This window comes from Culex quinquefasciatus, chromosome 2 (genome assembly GCF_015732765.1).
Source record: "Culex quinquefasciatus strain JHB chromosome 2, VPISU_Cqui_1.0_pri_paternal, whole genome shotgun sequence".
In the NCBI taxonomy this organism is placed as follows: Eukaryota; Metazoa; Arthropoda; class Insecta; order Diptera; family Culicidae; genus Culex; species Culex quinquefasciatus.
In genome coordinates, this window is record NC_051862.1 from 194,791,366 (window position 1) to 194,815,340 (window position 23,975).

General features: G+C 43.8%; 7 protein-coding genes across 7 annotated transcripts; 4 read left to right on the forward strand and 3 right to left on the reverse strand.

Annotated features, from left to right (window-relative positions):
* The first annotated feature begins 3,614 nt into the window (after window positions 1-3,614).
* LOC6034864 (fatty acid synthase) lies at window positions 3,615-11,074 on the forward strand. The gene is made up of 6 exons (XM_038255707.1): window positions 3,615-4,129; window positions 4,197-6,158; window positions 6,220-6,640; window positions 6,697-8,841; window positions 8,901-9,250; window positions 9,309-11,074. The coding sequence occupies exons 1-6, from the start codon at window positions 3,696-3,698 to the stop codon at window positions 10,993-10,995; spliced, it is 6,999 nt and encodes a 2,332-aa protein (XP_038111635.1). The 5' UTR covers window positions 3,615-3,695; the 3' UTR covers window positions 10,996-11,074.
* A 105-nt stretch (window positions 11,075-11,179) lies between these two features.
* LOC6034863 (sodium- and chloride-dependent glycine transporter 1) lies at window positions 11,180-13,327 on the forward strand. The gene is made up of 6 exons (XM_001845081.2): window positions 11,180-11,719; window positions 11,782-12,239; window positions 12,300-12,451; window positions 12,503-12,631; window positions 12,686-13,054; window positions 13,107-13,327. Exons 1-6 carry the CDS (start codon window positions 11,208-11,210, stop codon window positions 13,203-13,205), a joined length of 1,719 nt encoding a protein of 572 aa, XP_001845133.1. The 5' UTR covers window positions 11,180-11,207; the 3' UTR covers window positions 13,206-13,327.
* On the reverse strand, window positions 13,275-13,580 carry LOC119766457. The gene has a single exon (XM_038251014.1). The coding sequence runs from the start codon at window positions 13,578-13,580 to the stop codon at window positions 13,275-13,277; it is 306 nt and encodes a 101-aa protein (XP_038106942.1).
* Window positions 13,473-14,389, forward strand: LOC119767335. The gene has a single exon (XM_038255720.1). It carries the CDS (start codon window positions 14,012-14,014, stop codon window positions 14,315-14,317), a length of 306 nt encoding a protein of 101 aa, XP_038111648.1. The 5' UTR covers window positions 13,473-14,011; the 3' UTR covers window positions 14,318-14,389.
* Window positions 14,373-14,939, reverse strand: LOC6034862 (adult cuticle protein 1). The gene is made up of 2 exons (XM_001845080.2): window positions 14,904-14,939; window positions 14,373-14,844 (listed from the first exon to the last, which is right to left on the reverse strand). Exons 1-2 carry the CDS (start codon window positions 14,907-14,909, stop codon window positions 14,443-14,445), a joined length of 408 nt encoding a protein of 135 aa, XP_001845132.2. The 5' UTR covers window positions 14,910-14,939; the 3' UTR covers window positions 14,373-14,442.
* Window positions 14,940-21,852: 6,913 nt separating this feature from the next.
* LOC6034861 (adult cuticle protein 1) lies at window positions 21,853-22,903 on the forward strand. The gene is made up of 2 exons (XM_001845079.2): window positions 21,853-22,352; window positions 22,431-22,903. Exons 1-2 carry the CDS (start codon window positions 22,347-22,349, stop codon window positions 22,797-22,799), a joined length of 375 nt encoding a protein of 124 aa, XP_001845131.1. The 5' UTR covers window positions 21,853-22,346; the 3' UTR covers window positions 22,800-22,903.
* Window positions 22,904-23,125: 222 nt separating this feature from the next.
* Window positions 23,126-23,853, reverse strand: LOC6034860. The gene is made up of 2 exons (XM_001845078.2): window positions 23,742-23,853; window positions 23,126-23,679 (listed from the first exon to the last, which is right to left on the reverse strand). Exons 1-2 carry the CDS (start codon window positions 23,745-23,747, stop codon window positions 23,152-23,154), a joined length of 534 nt encoding a protein of 177 aa, XP_001845130.1. The 5' UTR covers window positions 23,748-23,853; the 3' UTR covers window positions 23,126-23,151.
* Between the last annotated feature and the right edge of the window lie 122 nt (window positions 23,854-23,975).

Genomic DNA, 23,975 nt, shown 5'->3' on the forward strand with positions numbered 1-23,975 from the left:
GAAAATTTTGAGTATTTTCACAAATTTGCGTTTTAACTCCCGATCATTTGAAACCTATATTGTAAAAATTGTAATTCGAGTATTTTTTCGTACATACTTGAACATTTTAAGTATTTAAAAAAAAATGTTGTTATTACTTTCGAAATGTATGAAAAAATCCGAATCGTTTAATACCCACATTGTAAAAATAAAAATTTTGAAATTTTTTTTTCGAAAAAAATATATTGTTATCATATTCGAAATGTATGATAAAAATCCAGATCGTTTGATACCCATATTGTAAAACACTTTGAAAATTTGAGTTTTAGTGCTCACAAAGATAAATCTTTTTTTCTGAGTACGATGACCCTTTGTACGACCACAAAGGATTCAAAATGATAAATCAATTTAAAAAAAATAACTTCCTCGGCCCATCTTGACGGGAAAGGTTCTACTTGACAGCTCGTTCCAAGGGGACCATAGTTGATCCATCTAAAAAATGTGGTCTTGTCAATTTATGTTTTGCATTGAAATGGAAAAAAAATAAATGTAATGTACATATCAGAAATGGTTTTTAATCGTGTTTTTACCGTTGTATATAAACATTGGTGTGTAGGGCTGAATCATTTTTGGTAGCTTTCCTATGACGAAAGAAGGCAACTTGCATGATTGGTCCATTCATCCATGTTTCCATACAATTTTGGCAGCTGTTCATATAAAATAGTGTGTTTTAACTTTGACTCTTTAAATGACCGATTCTTTGTGAAGCTACACCAAAATGTCACATTTTTCAATTTTCAATATGATTTTTAATATGAAAAAATCATTTTTATTATGATGCAATAATTGCAATGTGCTTTAAATGCGTTTTCTTACCTTAAAAGCCAAGAACATTGACCAAAAGTGGTCTGCAAGCCATTGTACGGGAGAGGAGTTTTTTCATAAATCTGCTCCTTTCGTTGTCCCGTCACGAAAAGAAATGGCTGGCAAAAACTCAAATTTCATCCAATTATTTCAGTTCAAGGAGCAAAAGATTCGTTTTTAAATTTGTGATAATGTGTAGAAGAGCAAAAGTTTTTAAAAATCAAACTGGCAAAACTGTAGCGATTTTTGTAGTGTGCCTTTTAAAAGTCCAGTTTTACGATGTTGTCCCGTCACGCTACATTTTTATTTCAGGGGAAGCACAGGTACTATACACCCAGAACTGGGCATCGGCATACGAGAGGATAAAGAGCACGATTCGTTAGTAAAAAGGTACTGTGTGCGGACGGAGAGGATAAATCCCAAAATTACCGAGAGTACTTTACTCATGGGTTCATCTTCAAAAAAAGTTCATCCATCAAAAAAAAAAAAAAAAGTTCCGGTACCGAGACTCGAACCAAAGACCTTCGGAATATTGAACCGTGCCTTTGCCGTATGGGCCACCATGGCTCGGTGACTAAGTGGCGGTCATTTGTCCATATAAGCCACTCGATAGGATGAACTGTTCCAATGAACGAATGAACACGCGAGAGGACTATACTCTCGCAAAATAGCACTTTCCTCACGTTTATTTTCGTGAGGACTAACCCCTCGTTCTTTAACTTTGGGTGTAGGGTGAAGTGGTCAAGTGGTTCATTCTGCATGATATTTCTTTGTAGAAAAATCAATTATCTTTCCAAATATGTAATAACATTGGGGGGTTTCTTCTTTTATTTTGCCACTACAGCCAAAACGCTGAAAAAAACTTGATTTTTTTTTAAAAGGAGCCGAAGAATCGGTCAAATGTTTTTTTTTTACAAAAAGGGTGATTTCTAATTATTTTATTTTTGCCTTCCTCACTTTACTGAGGAAAGGCTATAACATCACTCGAAAAATTAACTTATTAATTTGACCTCGTAGACCCATCTTCACGTATACATATCGACTCAGGATCATGTTCTGAGCAAATGTCTGTGTGGATGTGTGTAGGTGGGTGGACAAAAAAAATTGTCACTCGATTATCTCCAGACTTATTCGCTTACAAAGCGAACACCGTAACCATTCAGCCACGGCCGCTCCCATTTTGGCGTATGTCCGGAAGATTGTAAAATATTATACATCTTATACATTTTCAGAAAGGTATTAAAAAGACCTTTCCAATGAGCCCAAAAAATTGAAGATCTGACAACCCTATCGAAAGTTATTAGCACTTAAGTGTTATGTATACACCCAGAACTGGACATCGGCATTCGAGAGGATAAAGAGCACGATTCGGTAGTAAAATGGTACTGTGTGCGGACTGAGAGGATAAATCCCGAAATTACCGAGAGTACTTTACTCATGAGTTCATCATCAAAAAAAAGTACATCTATCAAAAAAAGTACCGGTACCGAGACTTGAACCCAAGACCTTCGGCATATTGAACCGTGCCTTTGCCGTATGGGCCACCATGGTTCGGTGACTAAATGGCGGTCATTTGTCCATATAAGCCACTCAATAGGATGAACTGTTCCAATGAACGAATGAAAACGCGAGAGGACTATACTCTCGCAAAATAGCACTTTCCTCTCGTTTCTTTTCGTGAGGACTTTCCCCTCGTTCTTTAACTTTGGGTGTACATTTGTTTAAGGCCGGATTTCAGATATTGTGAGGGAGTTGCTATTTTTACTGAATATATTAACAATATGAATGTGAGGAAGGCACCAACCACCTAAAGGTGGATTTAGTAAATTTTTTTTATGAGCAATTCTCTGAGCTTTAAGCAATTCTATTTTTTTGTCATTTTTATTATCTGTCTGTTTGTCAGTCTGTTTATCATTTTCCATTCAAGTATGGCAGCTGCCCAAACAAAAATGGAATGCAAAAAAAAAAAAACAAAAAATTGTATCTTTTGAAGGAAATTTTTGGTCAATTTGGTGTCTTTGGCAAGTAGTGAGGACTACAGCGATAAAACAAATAATACTCGAATTTGTTTTTGCTGATTTATAAAATCACTTTTTATCACTTAAAATTGATTTCGAAAATATCGATTGTTTTATGTTTTAGGTGACATAAATCGCCATCTTTAAAATAATTCAGTAGGCATTTTTTTAATCATAGAGAAGAACGAAAAAGAAAAAAAAATCTCCGAGACATAAGTTTTATGATGCCTTCTATCGGATGGGGAAGTAAAACGTCAGTCCATTTGCGTAAAAGAGGTTTTGGGTGACTCATTACACATAACCTTTGGACGCCAAGAAATGAGCAGAAACTTGCAACAGAGACCACAAAAGACCCGGGGGTCGTTAAGGTGGATTGCTATGCTTTTTAAGCTTATGAAAAACAACCTTGTCGAAAGTTATCCAACTCTGGGCCAACTTTGGGCCATCAAAAGGTTCCGAAACTACAGCTTTTTTTCCTCGGCACATTTCATGGTCTATTTGTCAATTCCGAAATAGAAGCTAATTTCAAGGTAAAGGTCTTCCACAGGCCCTGTGATTTGTCGCTACCCATTCTAATTACGGTATCAATTGAACGATTGGAAGAAAAAACTGTAAAAATGCACATTTCGCTGTACTCATTAGGCTCCCTTGCCGAAATTACAAATTCAAATTCAAATGACGGCGCGCAGTGCACCCGCGGGTCAATCGCCGCCGTCGGTGTCCACGGGGACAGTATAAATGGTATAGCGGTCGCCAAGTGTGCCCCAATCAGTTTGGACCTGTTCGTCGTTGCAATTGCAGTTGAGTCCCGTTTCGTGTCGCTTTCGTGTGAAAATGCCGTGCCGTGAAGTTTTGTCCGTCGGAACGGACGAGAGTGTGGTGATCAGTGGAATCTCCGGGAGGTTCCCGCAGACGGACAACATGCGCGACTTTGCCCGCAACCTGTACGAGAAGCGCGACTTGGTGGACGATCGCGAGCTGCGATGGGCCCACGTTATGCCGGACGTTCCGAGACGAACGGGAAAGGTGAACAATCTGGAAAAGTTTGATGGAGAGTTTTTTGGGATCGATCGGAGACAGAGGGATACCATGGACCCGCAGCTGCGAATGCTGATCGAGCACGCGTACGAGGCCATTTTGGACTCAGGAGTTAATCCGGAGACGATACGGGGCTCGCGAACCGGTGTGTTTTGTGGAGCTTGCTTCTCGGAAACGGAAGTCCGGATGTATTACAAATCTTGCCCACCGAAGGGTCTGGGGTTGCTGGGGTAAGGATGGGTGTGGTGTTGGATTGGATTGATTGGAGTTGGTGACTGATTCGGGGTTTGTTTGCAGGTGCAACAAGTCTCAGCTTGCGAACCGTGTGTCCTATACGCTGGATCTGAAAGGTCCCAGCTTCGTGATGGACACAGCTTGCAGCAGTTCGATGTATGCGTTGGATGTGGCATATCGTAGCATCATGAACGGCGAGTGCGATGCAGCTATCGTTTCGGGTACGAACCTGACGCTGCATCCATTCATCACGTACCAGTTTGCCCTGCTGGGAGTGCTGGCCAAGGACGGGTTCTGTCGTCCGTTTGATAAGGACGCAACCGGTTACTCGCGATCGGAAGCCGTTTGTGCAGTGTTTTTGCAGAAGGCTAAGGTGGCCAATCGTATCTACGGATACGTCATTCATTCTAAAACCAATTGCGATGGATTTAAACCCGAAGGTATCACGTACCCCTCGAAGGTGGTTCAGCAGCAGCTTCTGCAGGAGTTTTACGACGAAGTGGACATCAGCCCCACGGAGGTTGACTATGTGGAAGCGCATAGTACGGGGACGTTCGTGGGTGATCCAGAAGAGTGTGAAGCTTTGGATAAGGTATACTGTAATGGTCGCAAAACCCCGCTGCCGGTAGGTTCGGTAAAATCAAGCATCGGTCATTCGGAGGCAGCAGCTGGAGTCTGTTCGATTGCCAAGTGTATCATAGCAATGGAAAATGGTCTGATTCCACCCAACATTAACTTTAGAGAAATGAAACCGACCATTCCCTCGTTGGTGGAAGGACGCCTGAAGGTCGTGGATGAGATCATGCCGTTGAACGGACCACTGGTTGGTATCAACTCGTTTGGCTTTGGTGGTGCAAATGCGCACACTCTACTGTGTCGCAACTTGAAAGAGAAAAAGAACCATGGTTTGCCGGAAGACGACATCCCTCGGTTGGTCATTTGGGCCGGTAGGACGAAGGAAGCGGTCGAAGCAATGTTTCAGGATATCGCCCAACGCCCACTGGACGTCGACTTTCTGGCACTGTTGTACAACATTCAGAAGGAACCGATTACTGGTTTTGGACATCGTGGCTACGCTGTGTATCAGAAAAATGGTAGCCAGCCTGCCATTATGAAGGAGTCGTGCATTGGAAGACTTCCACTGGAAGCAGCTCCATTGGTTCTCATCCTGGGAGGTGTCAATCCCAAGTGGAGGGAAGAACTCGACGCACTCAGAGAATTTTCCCAAGTGGACGCTATCTTCGTACAATGCTCTGGAATACTGCGAACGCTCAAGTTCGAGTTGCTGAAGAAGCCATCCGGAAAGGAGAGCGTGCTGTACAATGTTGTTGGTACCACTGTGCTCCAACTGGCTTTGGTAGAGCTGTTACACTCGATTGGAGTTCAATTCAACTACTACGGTGGACACTCGGTTGGTCAATTTACATGCGCATATATCGACGGAAATTTGAATTTAGAACAAACCTTAAAACTAGCGTTTTGGCATGGACTGGTATACTCCGAGAGCAAAACTGTAATCGATGCTAACGCAGTCGTCAAGCTGAACAGCAAGTTACAGTTAGTTTGGAAGAACGTATCGGTGGATGCTTCTTCTACGTTCGGAATGATCAACGGATCGCAACAGGTTGTGGCTGAACAGCTGCGACAGATGGCCAACGCTGGGTTCATGACTGAAGAACTGCCTTTCTGGACTCTCCAATGCGATTCGTCCAAAGAAACAACGCTGGCAAACTCGCTGCGCCAAACTATCAATTCTGTGCTGTCAAGAATAATTCTTCCTACTCAAAAGTGGCTCACGGCTAAACTGCCGAACGTATCTTCGATATTCCACTCTCCGAAGCTGCATCAGCCTGTTTCGGTACTGAGTTTACTGGAGAAGCTTCCAAAACATTCAAACATTCTGCAATTGGGAGGAGCTGATTTCAGCAGTAAATTGATCAAGATTTTGAACATAAAATGCAACTCTGTCTCCAAAGGAATTGAGTCATTGAATCATGTAGAAACCCTGCTGAGCAAGATTGGACAGTAAGTATTACCTTTTTGTAGTATGCACGCAATTTCTCCAGCGTATCTTACACGCTTCCAGATTGTCCATCACCCAACCGGGTCTACAGGTCTCCAAACTGTACCCTGCGGTGCAATTCCCTGTAGCACGCGGAACGACTATGATCGCTCCTTTAATTCGGTGGGATCATCGCGAATCGGCGTTCGTGTGCAAGTACACCTGGGACGAAACGGAAAAATCGGGCATCTTAAACTACAAGATCAACCTGAACGATCGCGACTACAAGTACATCGTGGGACATTGTATCGACGGGCGCGTCCTGTTTCCCGCTACGGGATATTTGTACCTGGTGTGGGATTTGCTGTGCTATCTGTCCCATCGGGAAATGATGGACTATTCGATTGAGTTTGAGGATGTCAAGTTTTTGCGCGCAACTACCATCGCGAAGGGTCAGTCCGTTACGCTGCTGGTGATGATCCAGGATGTGTCCGGATACTTTGAGGTTTGTAGTTGTTGGTTAATTTGTGACATTCAAAATATCTACAATTTTCGTTCCAGATCTTAGAAGGAGACACCGCCGTTGTAACCGGGTACGCCAGGACGTTCAATCCAACGCATAAAGAAACCATTGAAGAGAAGACCAGTACGGCGACGGTCATGAAAACAAAGGACTTTTACAAGGAATTGCGTCTGCGAGGCTACCACTACACTGGATTGTTCAAGTCGGTGCTGGAAGCCCGTGCCGACGGAACGCATGCAAAGATCCAGTGGAAGGGTAACTGGGTGGCGTTTTTGGATTGTCTACTTCAGATTGGAATAATTGCCGTTGACACGCGATCGCTGATGGTCCCGACGGCGATTGGGAAAATTTCGATTTCTCCTAAAGCCCATCTGGCCATGATGGAACAGGAAGGCGAAGATATCGAATTCCTCACCATGAGAGGTAACCCGGACACGAACGTGTCCGTCTGCGGAGGAATTGTTATTTCAAACCCTCGAGCTAGTATTGTTGGTAGGCGTAATCCTCCGGGTGTGCCAGTTCTGGAAACATATGGATTTGTACCGTACTTTTCCGATGACAAGGTGTCGTCGCTGGAAGCTGTTCGGATGTGCGTTCAGCTGGCCCTTGAGAACGCTCCTACTTTGGCTATTAACGTAACCGAAGTGTACACTCAATCACGTGCCGTTTTGGCTCATCTGTTTGGTGAAGCAGTGGCCGATTTGCCGCTGGTGCGTTCCAGTCTAACGGTGCTAACGCCTGCGTTACTGGAGATTGAGAATGTGACAGTTAAGAATGAGAAACTTGCTGAACAATCGAGTACGTTGTTCTTGATAACGGAGAATAAGTTGGCTGATCCGCAGTTTATTGAGGATGCCAAAAAATGCTTGACCGACAGTGGGTTTATTCTTTTGCGAGAAAGCATTGGCTTTAAGCTGGAAAACCTAAAGTCGGTCGATGATTTCCACGTGCTCTCCAAATTCACATTAGAAGATGAAATATTGATTCTTTTGCAACGAAAGGTCAAATCTCTGAATGAAGTGCCCGACATCATTGCGGTAGATACGACCGATTTGAGCTGGTTGGCTGAACTCAAACAAGCTGTTAAGCTAAAGCCGGTTATTCTGTACGCTCAAAATGACTCGCTGTCTGGAATAATTGGACTCGTCAACTGCATTCGCAAAGAACCAAAGCTTCAGAACGTGCGCTGTGTTTTCATCGATGATCCAAGGGCTCCCAAGTTCGCTCTGAAAGATCCCATGTACAAGGAACAACTCAACCGAGGGTTGGCGATCAACGTGTACAAGAATGGCGCCTGGGGAAGCTACCGGCACGCGTTGTTGAGATTCCCAACCGTAACGAGCCCTGTGAAGAACCACTGCTACGCCAACTGTGCAACCAGAGGTGACTTGTCGTCGATGGCTTGGTTCTCGGGTGCCTTGAACGAGAACCCAAATGTGGACAACGTGGTCAAGGTCAGCTACAGCTCGCTGAACTTCCGCGATGTAATGATCGCAACCGGTCGGCTAACGTCGGACATTATGACGCAATGCCGATTGGAGGAAGAGTGTGAGCTTGGGTTCGAGTACGCCGGCATTACTGCCGGTGGCAAGCGGATAATGGGCATGCGAAAGAGCGGATGTTTGGCAACGATGGTCGAGGGCGATCCCTCGTTGATGTGGGATATTCCGGACGAGTGGAGCTTGGAGGAGGCCTGTACCGTGCCGGTTGTTTACTTGACTGTTTACATGTCATTCTTCAAGTGTGCTAATATCCGTAAAGGGCAATCTGTTCTCATCCACGCTGGAAGTGGAGGAGTTGGCTTGGCTGCGATCCAGATTGCACTATTCCGTGGTTTAGAAGTCTTTACTACCGTCAGTACTCAGGAGAAAAAGGACTTCCTGCTGCAACGGTTCCCTAACCTCAAAGAGAAGAACATTGGCAACTCTCGAAGCACATCGTTCGAGAAGATGGTCATGCTGACAACTAACGGTAGAGGAGTGGACTATGTGCTGAACTCGCTCGCCGAAGAGAAGCTGCAAGCTTCGGTACGTTGTCTAGCTAAAGGAGGTCACTTCCTGGAAATTGGCAAGTACGACATGTCGAAGAACAGTCAACTGGCGTTGACATTGTTCCAGAAGGGCATTACATTCACCAGCATTATGCTCGATATCATGTTCCACGAAACGCCGGAAAAGAAAGCGGTGAGCTGAATGGTAATTAAATTTCAAAAGCAAATGGTTTACTTTATTCTAATTTTCAGGCCGCTGGTAAACTACTGAGTGAGGGAATCGCTCGTGGTGAAGTGAAACCACTGTACGCGAATGTGTTCGATGCGGGCGATCTGGAGAAGGCCGTTCGGTACCTTGCCGGGGGTAAACACACCGGCAAGGTTTTACTGAAAATACGTGAAAATGAAACGGACGAGGAGACGCTGCCGATTCTGAACATCCCGCGGGTGTATTGCAACCCGAACCAGGTGTGTGTGATTGTTGGTGGACTGGGAGGATTTGGGCTGGAGCTCGCAGATTGGTTGGTTATAAGAGGCTGCCGCAAGCTGGTGCTGAGCTCGAGCAGAGGAATAACGAAGCCGTACCAGGAACATCGTATAAGGTAATTGAATGATGAAACGCTTGCGGGATAGATATTGAAGGAGTTGTTGTAATTACAGAATCTGGAAGAACTACGGAGTGGAGACGCACGTGTGCACAGCGGATGTCACTTCAGAAAAAGGATGTCGGGAATTGCTGCTGGAAGCTTCGAAGCATGGACAAGTTTCGGCGATTTACAATCTAGCCGTTCAGCTGCGGGATTGCATTCTGGAAAACCAGACGGTGGAGACCTTTTCGGAGTGTCTTGCTCCGAAGGCACTCGCTACAAAGCACCTGGATGCTGTAAGCCGCGAGCTGTGTCCAAAGTTGAGCCAGTTTGTGGTGTTTTCCAGCGTATCGTGTGGTCGAGGTAACGCTGGCCAGAGCAACTACGGAATGGCAAACTCCATCATGGAGCGTATAATGGAAAAGAGAAGTGCCGAAGGGTTGCCAGCGAAGGCGATCCAGTGGGGCGCGGTTGGGGAAGTGGGATTGGTAGCCGATATGGCGGAGGATAAGATTGACATGGAGATAGGTGGAACTCTTCAGCAGAGAATTTCATCGTGTATTCAGGAGATGGACAGACTGATGTCGTGCGACGCTCCGATCGTGGCCAGTATGGTTGTGGCGGAGAAACGAGCCGGTGGAGCTTCGAAGAACATCATAGAAGCTGTCATGAACATTATGAGTATCAAGGATTTGAAGACGGTTTCGATGGAGAGTACTCTGGCCGATATCGGTATGGATTCATTGATGGCAGTGGAAATTAAGCAAGTACTTGAGCGAGACTTTGACCTCGTTCTGTCACCGCAGGATCTGCGAACATTGTCCTTTGCAAAGCTGCTCAAGCTGGATGAGGATCGTAAGAAGGCTGAAACTGATCGTCAACAGGCAGAAGAGGAAGGATTCGAGATTGGAATGCAGATGTTGCTGAGGAATCTTGGCGATGAAGAGCACAGCGATCAGACCATTATGAAGCTGCCCACGGCCAGTGAACAGGGATGTCCAGTTTTGCTGATTCCTGGACTGGAGGGCGTTGCAGGAAAAGTGTACGGCACCATGGTTGAAGCCATCAATGCTCCGGTCTATATACTACAACTGATGGCAACCTTGGAGTGTGATGATGTTCCATCCATTGTCGACCTGGTGATCGAGGATGTGTGCAGCAAGGTGTTCAGCGGGCTTAAAGAGTACATCATTGTGGCATATTCTTTTGGTTCGTTGGTAGCCGTGGAAATCACCAAACGTCTCCAATCTAAGGGTATGAGAGGCAAACTGTTGCTGTTGGATGGAGCTCCCAAGTTCTTGAAGAACTTGTGCTTCAAACAGTTTCGCGGTAGCACTGCGGACGAAGAAATACAAAAGATTCTGATGTTTGTAATTACTACCATCGTATTTCCGAACCAACCTGCTGACAAAGTTCTGCAAATTATGGGAGCACCTTCATTTGATGAACAGATTGAGAAGTTGATCGAACTATCCAAGGATCAGGCCCAATACTCGGCTGAATATACAAGACGAATGACCAAAGCACTGTTTAGGCGTTTAAGGATGGCTGCCGTGTTGAATCTGGACGAAGATCAACCGCTGGATCTGCCGATCATGCTGGTCAGACCAAGCTCGATTTCGAGCTCGGACATTGAAGAGGATTACGGACTGTCAAACTACACCACTGGGGAAATATCCCTGCGGGTGGTTGAAGGGTCTCATACGAGCATGCTGGACAATCCCGCGCTCGTGGATATTATAAACAATTTCCTTCTGTAGTTTTGTTGACATCATTGGGTGAAGCTAGGTATATATTTATTTGAGTGTTCCTAGAATAAATAGCAAATCACAAAATGCATACAATGTTTTCTTTTTATGAGTTCGCCTTCTAACAAATTATCCTATTAAGAAGAGCATCCCCCGGCAGCCGCGATAGAACAAAGCAACGAATCAGTGCTGATCAGTGTGAGAGTTTCTTTCGGCCAGACAGCATGTCTCCGGGTACGGTAAAGGCGCGTGGAAGCTGGGCTTCCAAAACTGAGTTTATTCTGTCTTGCATGGGATACGCGATCGGTATCGGGAATGTTTGGAGATTTCCGTACCTGTGCTACCGTAACGGCGGAGGAGCGTTCCTGGTGCCGTATCTGTTGATGTTGGTGCTGTGTGGGATTCCGTTGTTCTTTCTGGAAGTGTCTCTGGGTCAGTTTGCTGGAACGGGTTGCATAACGGTGTTCAAGATTGCGCCACTGCTGAAAGGGGCTGGGATGGCTATCGTTGTGATCAACTTTATTTGTACTTCGTACTACAACGTGATCATCTCGTATCCGATATTGTTCTTGTGGAAGTCGCTTCAAGCGCAATTGCCGTGGGAAAACTGCCAGAATCCGTGGAATACACCACGCTGCGTTGAACTTGGTGGTTCGGATCAGCTCCATATGATGATGAACAACAGTTTGCTCAGTGTATCCGAGAGGTTGCGAACTCCAGCGGATGAGTTCTTTCAGTGAGTTGCTTTAAGCTGATGAAAGATAACACATTTAAAAATTCATGATCCATTTCTCTCAGTAATGAAATTCTGCAAATCTCCGACGGAATCGGAAGCCCAGGTGGTATTGTGTGGCCTCTGTTCGTGTGCAATTTACTTGCATGGATCGTCATCTACTGCTGCATCATCAACGGGGTCGAATCCGTGGGGAAGGTCGTCTACTTCACGGCGACATTTCCGTTTGTAATATTAGCCGTTTTATTCGTTCGAGGGATCACACTGCCGGGAGCGGCTGAAGGCATTAGATTCTACATAATGCCACAGTGGGGCCTGTTGACCGATTTGCGGGTTTGGGCCGATGCGGCTGTCCAGATATTCTTCTCGCTGGGACCCGGCTGGGGAGGTATCATCAATATGGCTAGCTACAATCAGTTCAAGAACAACGCAAAGTTTGACGCACTGCTCATTCCGGTCGTCAACTGCGGTACGAGCATCTTTGCCGGCTTTGTGGTGTTCTCGGTGCTCGGATATATGTCACGTGAGTATTATAAGCGGGGTTTGAATTGAATGATTGCTCCAGCTGGCGATCTATTTGCAGATCAAACTGGGCTTCCAGTCTCGGCCGTCGCTACCGGTGGACCAGGGTTGGCTTTTGTGACATACCCGGAGGCGGTTGGAATGCTGCCGTTTCCACAGCTGTGGGCTAGTTTGTTCTTTGTAATGCTGTTTCTGTTGGGAGTAGACAGTATGGTTAGTACTTATGAATTGATCATTGCTTGGTATGATAAATTTGTCTTTTAGTTTGTGCAAATCGAAGCCATCATCAGTTCGGTTCTCGATGTATACCCGTGGTTGAGGACTCACAAACGTTGGATTACACTAGGAACATGTTTTGCCATGTTTTTACTTTCGATTTCCTGCACAACACATGTAATGTTGTTTAATTTTCTTAGTTGAAAAAATTCTGACTTCTAATTCACGCAGGGTGGAATGTATTTGCTGCAACTTATGGATTGGTATTCGGCCGCGATCTCGGTGATTTTGGTGTGCATCGTAGAGGTTGTGGCCGTTTCTTGGGTTTACGGCGTTCGAAACTATGTGCGGGACATCGAGTTCATGATCGGCAGATCGATCGAGCGATACTGGATCGTGTCGTGGAAAATTGTCACTCCGTTGGTTCTGACGTTCATATTTTTTACAACTATTGTCTACAACACAGAAGTAACCTACAACGGAGTGCGATATCCACGGTGGGCGATCATTTTAGGCTGGGCTAGTTGTTTCGCTTCGATGATTTGTATTCCAGGATATGCTATCTATGAGCTTGCTCGGACCAGAGGGACGATCACAGAGGTTTGTAAGTGATTTAGCTGATTGCGGTCGAATGTAATGCTTTTGCTTGCAGAGACTTCGGAAAAGCCTTACTGCGAACGACTGGGGACCTGCCGACATATTGCAGCGAACGCTCTGGAAGAGCCATGTGGAGATAAGCTATCAAATGTAGGACTTGAAAGTAACAAAATCGATACGAATGCTTCAAAATTTATTATGCCAAATCTCAATCCAATCCATTTTACAGCCAGTACTTGTTGTAACCATAACCGCCATAGTTCCACGCACCGTTATCGATGACCTTGGTCACAACCGGAGCCGCCTGGTATCCCCAGGTCTTTCCGTACACCGGCCAGCTTCCGTAGGTTCCCGGGTAGCCGGCATAACCTCCCAGCACGGCAGACTTTCCGTACAGACCTCCGTAGGCTGGCCAAACCGAGCTGGAGACGGCCGGAACGGCTGCCGAGTAGGACACAACGCTTGGGAGGTAGGATCCGTTGACAGCGATGGCCAGAGCCAGAGCCAGGACTGCGATGATGAACTTCATGGTGAAGACGGTTGGTTTACAATGCTTCTGATTGTGTTGAAGTGAGAACGTTTTGCTAACTTATGCCTCTGAAGAATATCAGCGATTTTATATAGTTGTGGTGCTTTGTTAATCATGTCCATAGTCACGTAGGAGAATTTTTAAACCAAGTTTCAAGCTGTTCACAGCTATAATTTGAAAAAGGAAATGTTTATGCTTGAGTAACTTTTCAAAAGTAAACTCAATTTGACACGGTGGTATCTAATGTTATACGAAGCGTGACGGTGCACTACCAATTCCAGAAATCTAATTTGTTCAACTATTTCGGAAGGTTCCTTTCACTAGCTCATCCAACAATATATAAAGTTAGGAATTAACTCGTTAAATCATCAGTAAGCAAAACGTTCTCACTTCAACACAATCAGAAGCATTGTAAACCAACCGTCTTCACCATGAAGTTCATCGTCGCAGTCCTGGCTCTGGCTTTGGCCGTCGCTGTCAACGGATCCTACCTCCCAAGCGTTGTGTCCTACTCGGCAGCCGTTCCGGCCGTCTCCAGCTCGGTTTGGCCAGCCTACGGAGGTCTGTACGGAAAGTCCGCCGTGCTGGGAGGTTATGCCGGCTACCCGGGGATCTACGGAAGCTGGCCAGTGTACGGAAAGTCCTGGGGATACCAGGCGGCGCCGGTTGTGACCAAGGTCATCGATAACGGTGCGTGGAACTATGGCGGCTATGGATACAACAAGTACTGGCTGTAAACTGGACTGGATTGCAATATGGAACCAATGATATTTGAAAATTAAAGGTTGTAAAAATTTTGCTACATGAAATCATTTATTTCCTCCTTCAAATATATCACAAGTTCCTTTGCCGTTCAAACACTTTAGTGGGACTCCGCTGCCGGTTCCAGATTCAGCGATTGCTGGGACACGGTATGTCCGGCCAGGGGCGCTTCATGGACGGCACCACGGTTGGCGGCCAGGTAGCGAGCCTCCTTTTGGTACACAACGGCTGGGGCAGCAATAGCTGGAAGTGGGGCGGCATAGGTCAGCGGAAGACCGGCGTATGGGTAGTACGCTGGCTGCAGAGCCGGGTAGGAATAGGTCAGGGCCGGGGCAGAATAGGTTATCGCGGGCAGCTCTGTGATCTGCTTCGGGTCGGCTTGGTTACCCTGGACGACGGTCGTGTGGCCGGGGTAGGCCACGGCAGCGGCACCGTAAAACACGGGGGCAAGTCCGGCCTCGGCGACGACGGCTAGAGCCATCATGACTACAGCTGCGATGCACTGGAACGAGAGAGTTGGGATTAACTGATGGTTCTTAGAAGAACAAACCTGCAAATTACCTTCATGATTGGTTCTGTGGAATTGATGATATTGCTTTGAATCTCCGAAGAATTCTGATTTCCACCCAGAACTCGCCCCACTATTTATACCCAAAAAATTAAGCAGAGTAGCATGCAGAACCAGAATCGCGTCACCGATGGTGAGAAGATTGACATCGCCATGGGAGGAGAACTTCCTTATTCATCCTGGTACACGAAACCGGACCGTAAGAAATGTGAAATATTTAACGTATTTTTTATAGGTCGCATCGCGTAGGACCTGTTCTAGTTTAGCCGCTTTTGTTCCCGAGACTCATTTGAATCCAGTCGTGGATCGAAGGTACAAAATATTCCCAACAGCACAGCGTACAGGTTTAAATGTTGTAATACATCGGCCCCCACAAGGCACAAGGCCCGCAGGACGTAACTCGTCCGTTGAACCGGTCCCCCCTCCAGATGACCAGCGCGCGATTCCTGGTGGCAGAAGTGGCGGTAAAAAGGAACAATCAATGTTTACGGGCTGTTCACATCGCTCATGACGCGGCCGCGGCAGCCTGATACATGATCTCTTTGGAGTGGAAAAAGCCGGTTCCATCATGAGACATCATTACACTGGCCAGGAAATTTTAATAATGTTTAAATAATGAAAAATAATTTTCTAAACTTTTTTGTTACATTTTTATATTTAACATAAACATTTAAAAAAATAACCTGAATTAGTAAACTTTTCTTCAAAATCGCCAATCAGTGTAATCTTTGCTTAGGAGAAAAAAACAAATCGAAAGAAAAGGGACGAGCCCCGTGTGAGGACCCTGGTTCGGCATACTGTAACATAGAAGGAGGTTGGGGTGGTGCTAGTAGGGGAACTATGCCCTTTCTCAGCCTATTTCTATTATCGGCACTTTGCACTTAGCACTTTGATCATGAATTACAGCTCTCTCCATTGTTGATGCATCTAAAAATGTTTATTTTATAGCGGCAAATGGCAAAAAGGATGAGAATTCTAGAGCAAATTTACGTCATACGTCCGGGGTTTCCTATGCAGATAGGACCTTTTGAAAATCTAATCTAGAATTGGTCGAACAGCTTAGAGCGATTAAAATTGGTATATTTCCCCTACTAGACGCGGTATCACTAGTAAATGATCGCCACATTTCATCGCGTTCCATGCCGTGAAAGATGGTCAGCCGGTTATGTCCAGGAGAATATTCTTCCAGGTATGGGTTCCGCGATTGACGCGGTGGGTTTGACATTTGGCATGTTTCAAGTATTTGTTAAAAAGATTCATGTTTTCTTCTTTGAGTTTTCAGTACAATAAAAGTAGTTGGTTCATAATTTAGCACCTGAAACCGGAAACTGCATTGTAATGGATTTATTTAAAATATGTCTGGGTGCTTGAAAAACAAAGTTTGAAATATTATATTGAATATATTATTATATTGTATTATATTAGATTGAAGATTAAACTTGTTTCAATTTTTACAAATATCTGCATTGATAATTTAATTCATCCCCTTGTATACAGATATAACAAGTCTATTTTATTGTAAAATTCAAACAAAATGTAGGATTTCAAATATATAAAAAAATGATTTTTCTAAATATATAACAAAATCTATCGATGCCTCTGTGCTCTCTTGTCCTAAGCTTGCTGGTTTTCCTGTCTAGTTAGCATAAGAGAGCACAGAGGCATCGATATGTCAAATATTTGTAGCGAGTTTTTAAATATGTTTACAATTTATGGGCACCTTTCATATGATACGAATTGTTTTTTAAATATTTTTTATTGTTTCGTACCATTAATGTTTTAATTTTCATCCCAAAATAGCATTATTTTTGATGCCCAACAAATAAGCAAGATCTATTCCCAGTTTTGAATGCTTCGAAAATAAATAATATCTGAATTAAACCTTGATATATTTACAAAAAAAAAAAAAAAAAAAAATCATAACTTATTTTTATTAGGTTTTTTTAGGTGCTGTGACCAGGTTAGGACCGAGGGTCAATGGTACAAAAATAATAAAAGAAAAAAAAAACCTAACTAAAGGAGATGAATTTTCAAAAATGTTGGTGCCAAAAAGTTAAGAAAAAATTTAAAAATTTCCCGGGAAACGGATTTTTTTTTCTGGAAATTCCGGAATATTTTTCTTGCTCAACGGGAAATTGGACTCTTTAATTTTGAATCCAGCTTTGAATGTTTTACTAAAACAAAAGACCGCCCCATGGTCAACCGGGAATGATACCTTTCAGAGCATTAACACCTAAACTCCCATCCATAAAAATATCCCGCGGACTACCAAGCAAGCGAAAAAAGGTGGAACTCCAACTTTGAACAGCTATATCTCGGCTCCCTGTGGACGGATTTTCGATATCTAAACAGCAAAAGATGCGGACAGATCTCTAGATAATGTTGCTTTTTTGAAAAGTCAAAAATAGAGGCATTTACCCTAAGTTTTTCCCGAAACCATAGGAGCAACTTTTTTTCAGCCCTCTTTTTACTACATGTTTTACATGCAGTTATAAATATTCAATGATAATCTATGTCAAATCCATGCCAGAATGATAGATAATGCTCATTTATTATACTCAAAACCATTTTCGGTCCAATGTGGCCACTTTGGAACCGGCCCCAGGTACTCCGGTGAAACCCGGATTACGCTATATTGTGGAGCATTTTCGGGAATATTTTGGTCGAGGCAACATGCATATCACAGTTCATCATTTTCAAAATCAAGCTCATTGGTGATACCCAAGTCCATTTTTGGACCAATCTGGCCACTTTGAAACCGGTCTCGGGGTCTCCGGTAAAACCCAGAATATGGCAAATAACGGGATTATTGGAGGACAATTTTTGACAGGGCAATATGGATGTCAAAGATCATCATTTGCAAAATCAAGCTCATCCATGATCCTCAAAACCACTTTTGGACCAATCTGGCCACTTTGGGACCGGTTCCCGGTACTCCGGTGAAACCCGGAATATGGCAAATTAAGGGATCTTTCGAATTATTATTGACAGGGCAGTATGGATGTCAAAGTTCATCATGTTCAAAATTTAGCTCATCCATGATCCTCAAACCCTCTTTTGGACTGATCTGGCCACTTTGGGACCGGTTCCCAGTACTCCGGTGAAACCCGGAATATGGCAAACTACGGGATTATTTCGGAATAATTTTTGACAAGGCAATATGGATGTCAAAGATCATCATTTGCAAAATCAAGCTCATCCATGATCCCCAAAACCACTTTTGGACCAATGTGGCCACTTTGGGACCGGTTCCCGGTACTCCGGTGGAACCCGGAATAAGACAAATTACGGGATTATTTCTGAATAATATTTGGCAAGGCAATATGGATGTCAAAGATTATCATTTGCAAAATCAAGCTCAACCATGATCCTCAAAACCACTTTTTGGCCAATCTGGCCACTTTGGGACCGATTCCCGGTACTCCGGTGATACCGGGAATATGGCAAATTACGGGATTATTGGAAGACAATTTTTGACAGGGCAATATGGATGTCAAAGATCATCATTTGCAAAATCAAGCTTATCCATGATCCCCAAGACCGCTTTTGGACTGATCAGGCCACTTTGGGACCGATTCCCGGTACGCCGGTGAAACCCGGAATAAGGCAAATTACGGGATTATTGCAGGTCAATTTTTGACAGAGCAATATGGATGTCATAGTTCATCATAATCAAAATTAAGCTCATCCATGATCCCCAAACCGGTTTTGGTTCCCGACATACCGGTGAAACCCGGAATATGGCAAATTATTGGATTATTTTTGAATAATTTTTGACAGGACAATATGGATGTAAAAATGTATAGTTTTCAAGATCAATCTCAATCACGAAGTCAATTTCTTTTTTTTTTTCGATATGGCTATTTTGGAAGATTGCTGCGGTAATACCAAGATTTTTTCAAATAACGGGGCTCTTTCAGCAAAAAAAAAATACTAGCCAATGTGGATGTCAAAATGAAATATGATGAACTTGTAAACTCAAATTGGCTGATCAAAAATTGCTCTAAAAAATTGCAACAATCCCGTAATTTGCCATAATCCGGTTTCAACTGGAGTACCGGAAACAAGTCCTGAAGTGGCCAGTTTGTTTTAAAAGTGGTTTTGGAGATCATAGATGAGCTAAATTTTGAATATGATGAACTCTGAAATCCATATTGCCCTGTGTAAAATTATTCAGAAATAATCCCGTAAATTGCCTTATTCCGGGTTTCACCGGGTACTGGGAACCGATCCCAAAGTGGCCAGATTGGTCCAAAAGTGGTTTTGAGGATCATGGATGAGCTTGATTTTGCAAATGATAATCTTTGACATTGATATTGCCATTTCAAGAATTATTCAGAAATAATCCCGTAATTTGCCATATTCCGGGTTTCACCGGAGCACCGGGAACCGGTCCTAAAGTGGCCAGATTGGTCCAAACGTGGTTTTGGGGTTCATGGATGAGCTTGATTTTGCAAATGATGGTCTTTTACATCCATATTGCCTTGTCAAAAATTATTCAGTAATAATCCCGTAATTTGCCTTATTCCGGGTTTCACCGAGTACCGGGAACCGATCCCAAAATGGCCAGATTGGTCCAAAAGTGGTTTTGAGGATCATGGATGAGCTTGATTTTGCAAATGATAATCTTTGACATTGATATTGCCATTTCAAGAATTATTCAGAAATAATCCCGTAATTTGCCATATTCCGGGTTTCACCGGAGCACCGGGAACCGGTCCTAAAGTGGCCAGATTGGTCCAAACGTGGTTTTGGGGTTCATGGATGAGCTTGATTTTGCAAATGATGGTCTTTTACATCCATATTGCCTTGTCAAAAATTATTCAGTAATAATCCCGTAATTTGCCTTATTCCGGGTTTCACCGGAGTACCGGGAACCGATCCCAAAGTGGCCAGATTGGTCCAAAAGTGGTTTTGAGGATCATGGATGAGCTTGATTTTGCAAATGATGATCTTTGACATTGATATTGCCATTTCAAGAATTATTCAGAAATAATCCCGTAATTTGCCAAATTCCGGGTTTCACCGGAGTACCGGGAATCGGTCCCAAAGTGGCCAGATTGGTCCAAAAGTGGTTTTGGGATTTCATGGATGAGCTTGATTTTGCAAATGATAATCTTTGATATTGATATTGCCTTATCAAAAATTATTCAGAAATAATCCCGTAATTTGCCATATTCCGGGTTTCACCGGAGCACCGGGAACCGGTCCTAAAGTGGCCAGATTGGTCCAAACGTGGTTTTTGGGGATCATGGATGAGCTTGATTTTGCAAATGATGGTCTTTTACATCCATATTGCCTTGTCAAAAATTATTCAGAAATAATCCCGCAATTTGCCTTATTCCGGGTTTCACCGGAGTACCGGGAACCGATCCCAAAGTGGCCAGATTGGTCCAAAAGTGGTTTTGAGGATCATGGATAAGCTTGATTTTGAATATGATGAACTCTGAAATCCATATTGCCCTGTGTAAAATTATTCAGAAATAATCCCGTAATTTGCCTTATTCCGGGTTTCACTGGAGTACCGGGAACCGGAGTACCGGGAACCGGTCCCAAAGTGGCCAGATTGGTCCAAAAGTGGTTTTGAGGATCATGGTTGAGCTTGATTTTGCAAATGATAATCTTTGACATCCATATTGCCTTGTCAAACATTATTCAGAAATAATCCCGTAATTTGCCATATTCCGGTTTTCACCGGAGTACCAAGAACCGGTCACAAAGTAGCCAGATTGGTCCAAAAGTGGTTTTGGGGTTCATGGATGAGCTTGATTTTTCAAATAATGATCTTTGACATCCATATTGCCCTGTCAAAAATTGTCCTCCAATAATCCCGTTATTTGCCATATTCTGGGTTTTACCGGAGACCCCGGGACCGGTTTCAAAGTGGCCAGATTGGTCCAAAAATGGACTTGGGTATCACCAATGAGCTTGATTTTGAAAATGATGAACTGTGATATGCATGTTGCCTCGACCAAAATATTCCCGAAAATGCTCCACAATATAGCGTAATCCGGGTTTCACCGGAGTACCTGGGGCCGGTTCCAAAGTGGCCACATTGGACCGAAAATGGTTTTGAGTATAATAAATGAGCATTATCTATCATTCTGGCATGGATTTGACATAGATTATCATTGAATATTTATAACTGCATGTAAAACATGTAGTAAAAGAGGGCTGAAAAAGTTGCTCCTATGGTTTCGGGAATAACTTAGGGTAAATGCCTCTATTTTTGACTTTTCAAAAAAGCAACATTATCTAGAGATCTGTCCGCATCTTTTGCTGTTTAGATATCGAAAATCCGTCCACAGGGAGCCGAGATATAGCTGTTCAAAGTTGGAGTTCCACCTTTTCCTCGAGCATGGGAGTTTAGGTGTTAAGGATACAAAAAATGTTCAGATAAAATGCTCACTAGCCTTATAAAATTGTATCCTTTGTTCAAAATTAAATTGTTTTGATATTTGAGTTATCTTTCAAATGAAAATTATTTAGTGCTTTTTCTTGAATTGCAAATCTGTGAAGGCAAATTTATTGAAAATTAATAATTTCTCATATTCAACTATTAGTTAAAAAAAATCGCCAATTAGATACTTTGGACATCTCTCTAATATTTATGATGATTCATTTAGATAAATCTTTAGTTTCTTGGCTTTAGACTTTAGTAAATTTATTGGATATTTGCCCGATGTTTTCATTAAATTAATTCCTTTATTTTCTCTTCTAAACATTATTTATCTGCTTTTTTTAAATAGGTTTAAGAAATCAGGCATACTACCTTATTTAAAATATAACGAATAATAAAACAGGTGTTGTAACTAGTTTTGTTTTTTTTTTTTATGAAAAGTACATTTCAACATTTTAAATAGTGCTTTGCAGCAGCTATTGATTATATTAGCGAAGATATAGGTATATGGATAAAAAACTGGTAATATCTAATTATTCTATCATGTATAACCACATCCTCATGTTTAATTATAATTACAAAACAAATATTTGAATTGAATGAAATCTGATCTCTTCCCTTACAAGGATCCATCTCACGTCAATCCAAATCAATCGCAAAACAATTTTGCGCACCAAATTGCGACCGCCAACCGAACCGTGCCGTGGGCGTTGGCCGTCGATCTTTTCTTCGTCTAAGAATCTGTAGCAAAACTGTGGTTCTTGACGCACCGAGCGCCCCTTCTGTCTTGAAAGTTTATTAATTTCATTGTGTCGTTGCTTTTCACTTCATGAAGCGCCGCCTCGCATACGCACTGTGTTCTGCCCCTCGCGGAAAAACGGTTATGGCCAGATCAAATTGCTGACATACGCGCGCGAACGACTTGTTCGGGATTCGCGTATAAAAACCATCTTCAGTGTCCTACCGGGCATCAGAGTTCATCTGGGAGTCTTGTGGGAATCATCTCAACCGTGTGAAAAACCAAAGTCCAGCAATCATGAAGGTAAGGACGTTGTGGAATGTGTCACCAGCGCAAGGACTAATCGCGGATCTTTATACCTACTTCTCGTTTTCTTTAAAGTGCATCGCAGCTGTAGTCATGGTGGCTTTCGTCGCTGTTGCCGAGTCCAGCCTGTTGCCGTTGGTGTACGGTGGAGCGGCCTACACCCTGCCCCACACCACCGTGGTCCAGAGCAATTCGGCCCCAAAGTTGACCTACGCCGCTGCCCCGTACGCGGCCGGACTACATTACTATCCGTACGCCGCTGGTCTGCCGTACTACGCCTATGGTGCCCCCCTGGCGTACGCCGCCCCAGCGCCAACTCTGTTGCTCCAGAAGGAAGCGCGCTACCTGGCGGCCAACCGCGGTGCCATCCACGAGGCACTCCTGCCGGGACACGAGATCTCCCAGCAGCAGCTTAATCTGGAACCGGCTGCGGGGACCGTTTAAGTGGGCGGGGTGATGACAAGGTTAATTTATTCGAGGACGTGAGGAAAAGTTTTAGTTTATTTTGGAAAAAATGAGGAAATAAATTTGAAGCGTTTGATGTGATACTTGACTGTTGGCAATTATTTTATGATTATCTTTGTCACTCCCTTACAAAAAACTCCACCTTCCGCTGATCTACGCTGCTACTCAGACTTTATGTTCATTTTATACCGAAATGGTAGTTTTTTCAACAATTTTTTTTCGTTTAATTTTAATACCAGAGGCGTGCATCGCTAAACAATTTCAAAAAGTTATAAACGCATGCTTCAGATGTATCAGTTGCTTTATTGATTTGTATTCTTAATTTTCTACATTAAACCACAACGACCTTCTCGCCACCAACTGGGACTGGGGCAACATGGACCGATCCTGGAGTGGCCGCAATCTGCTTCGACACTGGCACAACAGTCTGGGCAAGTCCGTGATGTCCCCAGCTAGCACCATACACTCCAGCTCCGTAGGTTCCCCATGGCTGTCCCCACGGATAAGCGGCCTCATGTCCAAGGTTGGCCTGCACAACGGTCTTGTGTCCTCCGTACAGTCCTCCATACAGACCACCGTAGGCGGAAGTCGCTGGCCATCCGGCACCGGACCAGGCTCCAGCATATGGGTAGGCGTTATGGCCCAGGTTGGCTTGGACTACGGTCTTGTGTCCTCCGTACAGACCTCCGTAGACAGAGGCCGCTGGCCAACCTGCGGACAGACCACTGGCATATGGATAGCCGACATGTCCGTTCCAGTTGTTCCAGGAGTTCAAGCCATTGGCGTACGGCCAAGCCGATGGCAGATAGGATGCCTGCGATGCGACGGCCAGCGTCGTGAACAGGAGTGCGATGAAGACCTGCAATTGGGACAACACTGTTAATTATTGCCATTTTCATTGGCCGGAATCGTTTAACTCACCTTCATTGTTACAGTTGGTTGACTTATTGTTGGTTCGGTACTTGATGAGCTGCAAGACGACTGTGACTTTTTTGAAACAATCCTACCGTTTTTATAGGCCAACGAATTTGTGTCCTTATGTGGTAGAGTTTCGAACAATCGTTTTTTGGCAAAGGATGTGATTTATGAATCATCTAGGAACTAGAAGTTCAAGTTCGAAATTTAATAACTTATTGAAATCGTATAAATGAAGAG